The sequence below is a fragment of the Castanea sativa genome, chromosome 8 (assembly GCF_040712315.1).
Source record: "Castanea sativa cultivar Marrone di Chiusa Pesio chromosome 8, ASM4071231v1".
NCBI classification, from domain to species: Eukaryota; Viridiplantae; Streptophyta; class Magnoliopsida; order Fagales; family Fagaceae; genus Castanea; species Castanea sativa.
The window spans coordinates 41,570,345-41,576,679 of NC_134020.1; the positions used below are offsets into that span (position 1 = coordinate 41,570,345).

General features: G+C 41.1%; 1 protein-coding gene across 1 annotated transcript; it reads left to right on the top strand.

Annotated features, from left to right (window-relative positions):
- The first annotated feature begins 205 nt into the window (after nucleotides 1-205).
- Nucleotides 206-2,096, top strand: LOC142605734 (F-box/kelch-repeat protein At5g26960). Its single transcript, XM_075777173.1, has one exon. It carries the CDS (start codon nucleotides 312-314, stop codon nucleotides 1,641-1,643), a length of 1,332 nt encoding a protein of 443 aa, XP_075633288.1. The 5' UTR covers nucleotides 206-311; the 3' UTR covers nucleotides 1,644-2,096.
- The last annotated feature ends 4,239 nt before the right edge of the window (nucleotides 2,097-6,335 follow it).

Genomic DNA, 6,335 nt, shown 5'->3' on the forward strand with positions numbered 1-6,335 from the left:
GCTATAGAAACACAGCACTACTCCTGTTTCGTTATGATATTTTTGTAGGCCACCATTCGTTAGTTTGGTGAGGGGTCGGTTTTTACTTTCTTTATTTTGATTGGAGAACATTTGTTAACGTAAACACTAGTCCAAACCAGCTGTAAATAGTAAATTCGGGGTCAACACTATATCCTTTCCTTATTCAAGGCCAGTCTCCCAAGTTCATATTAAATCTGAAAAGCTCTTTCACACATACTCTCTCTCTCTCTCTCTCTATCACACTTGCAAACTGCAATTAATATCCACTCACCACTCAGAATCAGCAGATAATGTCAGAGAGCTGCAACTCTCGCCACTTCTCATGGCTCATGAAATCCTGTTTCCCCAACCCGAATCACACCAACAATTCTTTAACCCAAATTCACACCCAGACTCAGACCCAAACCCAAACCCAAACCCAAATCCACATTCACAGCTATTCGTCTACTCTCTCTTCTCTTCCGGATGATCTTCTTCTAGAATGTCTCTCTCGCGTTCCGCCTCCTTCTCTCCAGTCTCTCTCCTCCGTTTGCCGCCGCTGGGCCCGCCTCCTCGACTCCCCTTCCTTCCTCGATCTCCGCCGCCGCCACGGCCGTATTCACACCACCGTGTTTGCTGTTTCCGCCACCGACTTCGGCCTCTATGCTGCTAGTCTACGCTTCGAAGATGACGTTGACGGGGTATGTAACTGGAAAGTCTCTTTGTTTCTCGCGAACGACGCCGTTTCGCTTGGTAATTTCCACGGCTTGCTCTCTCACGCGAGGTTGTCTGCCGTTGGATCTAAGATCTTCATCATCGGCCGGAACGCCATGGTCCGCTACGACACGTGGTCCGGCACCGTCGTTGCCAGATCTGCTATGCTGTTCCCGCGCAAAAAATTCGCCACCGCCGTCGTTTCCGGCAAGATCTACGCGGCGGGCGGCGGTTCAAGAACCGACGCGGTGGAGGAATACGATCCCGACACGGACACGTGGCGCGTGTTGTGCCAAGCCCCGAGGAGGAGGTACGGCTGCATCGGCACTTCGGTTGACGGCGTTTTCTACGTGATCGGCGGACTCAAAATCGGCGGCACCGCGGTCGGGACCGAACCTCCACGAGCCGCGGCGAACGCGGAGGCTCACGTGTACGCGAGCTCGATGGATTTATACGACGTGGAGGCGCGCGCGTGGCTCCGAAGCCGAGCCGTCCCTGGCGGAGGCTGCGTCGTCGCGGCATGTTCCGCCGCCGGACACGTCTACGTCCTCGCGAGCCACGCCGTGGAGCTCTCGTTTTGGAAATTCGACGCGCGAAGAAAAAAAACCTCAACGCAAAACAACAACAACAACAGCACCGTCACCAACGCCGGATTCGGAGAGTGGTGCAGGTTAAAGAGTCCTCCGCTACCGGCGCAAGTTAGACTAGACAGCACCGTCAGGTTCAGCTGCGTGGGCGTAGAGAACAAAGTGGTGTTGGTTCAAGTAACGGGTTGTATCGACGACTTGTTGCGACGGAGTGGGAGGAGTTTGCGAGGGTTGAGAGAAGGGCTTGTGTTGGTGTACGATTCTGTTGGTGGAGAGTGGAGTAGAGGACCAGATCTGCCTGAGGTTATACGACGCGCCGCTTGTGTGTGTGTTGAGTGCTAAACAAAAACAAAAAAACGGTGCCGGATTGGATTGGATTTGGATTTGGATTTGGAACATTGTGAAATTGTCGTTACGTGTTTTGCTATAGAATGAAGAAAAAGTGTCGTTTTGGGCAGATATCTAGAAATTGGGTCCCACTTCTTGCTGTTGTTGTTGATTAGACTATTTTTTTAGCACGAGCGGCGCAATCTAGTTGAAAATTTTTTAAAACTGGGAGTTATGGTCTGGGTATGAGCTTAGCTCCGTGTTGTTTGGAAAGGATTCTTTGTTAAGTTAGCCCACTTTATTTGGGTACGTAACATCGTTCATAATTATTCTGAAACGTTTTATTCTTTTGTTGTGTATACCTTTAGATTTTTAACTTTTGTTTGTAAAATTCTTTTTCCTGATTGGCTCCTTTTTCTTTCTTTGTACCGAACATCTTTGTTAAACAACTCTTTCTTTTACATCTATTATTTTGCTTGCTACCCAAAACATCACCAATTGGTTGGTACTTGGTAGTGATTATGATACTTTGGGTAAATCATATTGACAACCTTAGGTTATAGTGAAATTAAATTTGTTATATTCGATTTCAAACGATCTGTTACCAAATTATCAAAATTCTTGTTTTCTTATTATAAAATAAAAAACTTTACTAATTGAGCTAATTGAGATTTACAATAATTGTTTTTAGTTGTGTTTGGGGCAAGCACAAGAGCTTGATCATGAACCTTTATAGCTTTTACGAGTGTTCCAAGTTCACTTTGTAAAACTCATGTTTAAGTTCATGAATAGGTTCAAATAAGCCCCGCTTTATCCCAAACCATACTTCCTTAATTACTCATAAAAATAAATGGATTTGGATAAAATAAAATTGTCATGAGTAGAAATAATGGGCCCACAAAGAATTTGGGCATTGCTTTGTTAGGACATGTAGGATTATTGTAAAAATGGCCATTAACAATATTCTAAATAATTTAATAATTTAATAATTAAATAAAAATCAAATAATGGAACAAATTAGTATAAATGTGCAACTTTGATAAAGAAAACAAAAATTAGAGAAATTAACTAATAAATCATAAAAAGAAATTAATTAAAATTATAATTAATATTTAAACAATAAAACATGATTGTATAAAATAAGCAAATAAATTCGATGTGTCACACTCACGTGCAGTAATATTAATTAGGCAAAAACCACATTATCGTCCATACATTTTCACGCAATTCCCACTTTGGTCCATATATTTTATTTTCACCACTTTTACTCTTTATCCTAAAACACGCGTCTCGTTTTTGTCCTTACCGTTACATCAAAGACGGAAAATGCACATGTGGCAAACAACATAAGTTAAAAATATTAAAATAATGTACACGAGTCTCCACGTGGCTTTCCTACCCTTCAGTTAGTCATGTGGCACACACGTGACATTCTTTTTAAACCAAAAAACTCCAAATCAACTAACAACTTTACCCTAACCTCTTACCCGTCGCTCAAATCACCATAGACCACAAAAAAAAACCCCAAATCAGCAAGCACAATCCCTAACCTCTTACCCAGATAGCTTCAAAGTGATTGTAGTAGCTCCATGTTTATGAAAGGCACATTGCGAAGGTTCTCTCTCTCTCTCTCTCTCTCTCTCTCTCTCTCTCATGAATGCTATTTTTAAGTGCTAAGTAATCGATCTAGGTCTCAACCTTAGCTTTTGGGTTTTGAGAATTTGGAAATTTTGAGATGTTGTGTTTTGTTCTTACTCTGGGTTCTATCTCTCTCTCTCTCCCTTTATAGCTTTTGTAGTGGACATAATATTGACTGTGATAGTGGAATATTTTTTAGATTTGCATTGTTTGGCTGTTTGGCTATTGTGTGTTACTTTTTTTTTATAGCTTTTGGTATTTGCAGCTCTATTTGTGTTACTTTTGTTTATAGCTTTTGGTATTTGCAGTTGTATTTGTTATACTTTTGTTTATTAGGGGCCATAATATTGACTGTGATAAACAATGGAATATTTTTGTTGGTATTTGCATTGTTTGTCTGTATTGTGTGTCACTATTGTTTATCAAGGGCCACTATTTTGACTTTGATAAACCATGGAATCTTTGTGTTGGTATTTGCATTGATTGTTTGTACTGTGTCTTGCTTTTCAAGAAGTGGTTACGTCCATGTGTTCCCTTTGTCTGTATTGTATGTTTTTTAATTTGTTTATTAGTTTATTAGCCAAACAAAGTATTATTAATTTCAGAATGTGGATATCTATTGTCATTCTGTGACTTGCATGCAGGATGGATGAGTGTTTTATTCTGCATGTCCACCATGGATGGCATTTTACATGAGACCCTCAAGCTTATGTAAGAGGGACAGATGATATAGTGGAAAACTGTGACCCAGATAAGTGGTCAAAAGTAGAGATCGAGAGTATTTGTAGGGCTTTTGGGTACACTATAGTGGATAAGCTATGGTTTAAAATGCTTGGTGTGAACCCAGAGCAGACACATTTCCATGAGGTGGTTGATGATGATGCTGCTGTGTTCATGACTGGCTTGGTGAGGGGATATGGGGACATTCATGTCTTTGTGGAGCATTCAATGAATGAACCAGTTGAGGATTTAAAGCCCTTAGCTGTTAGACCACCTGGTAGTGAACCAGAAAGGGTAAATGCCTTAGAGGTTTTTGGTGGTGATCAACAAAATAAAGATGTGGTTTATTATGTTAGTAGTGACAGTGAGCTTCAAAGTGATCACTTTTATGAGTACGCTGAGTATAAAGAGGATAATGATAATGAGGATGATGATGGAGAGTACAGACCTAATTTTCCACAATTTTGAGACCATGATAATGTTGAAACAAATAATGTTGACCATGGTGAGCCACATGATAATGTTGATGAAGAGTACAAACTTGATTTTTCACAATTTGGAGGTCATGATGATGCCGAAACTACTAATGTTGACCATGGTGAGCCACATGAGGTAGATGCTGAGCCCGTTTGGGTTAGGAGGGTTGACAAAGTTGTTGATGACCAAGTTGAGGAGAGTAGTGAGGCTGAGGGGAGTGACTTAGAAGAAAAGCCACAAATGCAACCAACGGACATTGGTGAAGATAGTACTGATAGTTGGGACAATCAAGCTGAAGATGATGAGGTTGAACCAGGACAAATGGGTGGTGGTGTCATAAATTCTAACTACGAGAGTGAGGAGCTACTTAGCCTTAATGAGAGTTCATCAAGCAGTATACATTGTGAAGTTTCAAGTGATGGTGAAACCCCTACTACTGAGGTTGACAATTCTATTAGGAGGAGCGGATACCCAATTGTTAGGCCAGTAGCCAAAGCCGAGAATCTTAGATTTGAGAATGATATGTTGTTCCTCTCACCTAAAAAATTTAAAGATGCTATGACTGATTATGCAGTCCATGGTGGGTGGGGTATAAAATTTGTGACAAATGACTTGGTGAGAATGAGAGCCCGATGCCAGCTAGGGTGCAAGTTTGTTCCCTACCTTGTAAAGGTGCCAAGGGAGAAGAGTTTTAGATTGAAAACACTGAACATGGAACACACATGCAGTAGAAGTTATAGAAATCCAAGGTGTACAACATCATACATTGCGAAGAAGTTAATGAAGAGGGTTAGGAGACAACATGACATAAGGCTCACGGACATTTAAGATGTTGTGCATGAGAAGTATGTGGTTGACATAAGTGCAGGCAAGGCAAGTAGGGCTAGAGAGAAAGCTCAAGAGGTTGTTGATGGGGCCCACACTGCACAGTTAAACTAGCTGTGGGAGTATTGTGATGAGTTGAGAAGTTGTAGTCCTAGGAGCATAGTATTGATGAAGGTGCATACTTATAATGATGGTGATTTGGTAGTTGAGCATGACTTGGCAACTGGGCTACCATATTTTGAAAGAATCTACATCTGCCTAGAGGATTGCAAGAAGAGCTTCTTGGTAGGGTGCAGGCCAATCATTGGTCTAAATGTATGCCATCTGAAGACCAAGACAGGTGGTCAGCTGATGTGTGTTGTTGGTAGAGATCCCAATGATAAGTACTTTCCCTTTGCATATGCAGTAGTCGAGGCTGAAACCAAGGACTCTTGGATCTGGTTTCTTAATTTATTGCTTACTGACATAGGAGATGACAAAAGATGGGTGTTCATATCTGATCAGCAGAAGGTCTGGTTTCTTAGTATTTATTGATTGCTGAATTAATATTTATTGCTTTGCTGGGGTTGGTAAATGTCTTTGTTGACAATTGGTCACAGTATGAGCATATGATCTGCTACTGACATTTATACAACAACTTAAGGAAGAATCATTCTGGTGTCCTTATTAGAGACCTTTTTGGAAAGCAGCCAAGGCTACATATCAACAAGCATGGGAGAGGGCAATGAATGAGCTATATGAGGTGGATGAAAATGCATTCAAATGGTTGCAGTCTCACTCAACAACTATCTAGGCTAGGAGCATGTTCAAAAGTGATGGTCAGAGTGACACAGTCTTGAACAACATGTGTGACAGCAGGATACTTAAGTTTAGGAACAAAACTATAATCACCATGGTAGGCAATCTACTTAGCTTCAACACTCTCTCTTATGATCCATAGACTTGTGTGATTCATGAATGATTAATTCTCCCTTTCTCTCTATGTACTTGCAGCTTGAAAGTATTAGGTTATATTTGATGACTAGATTTCAAGCAAACAAGCAAATG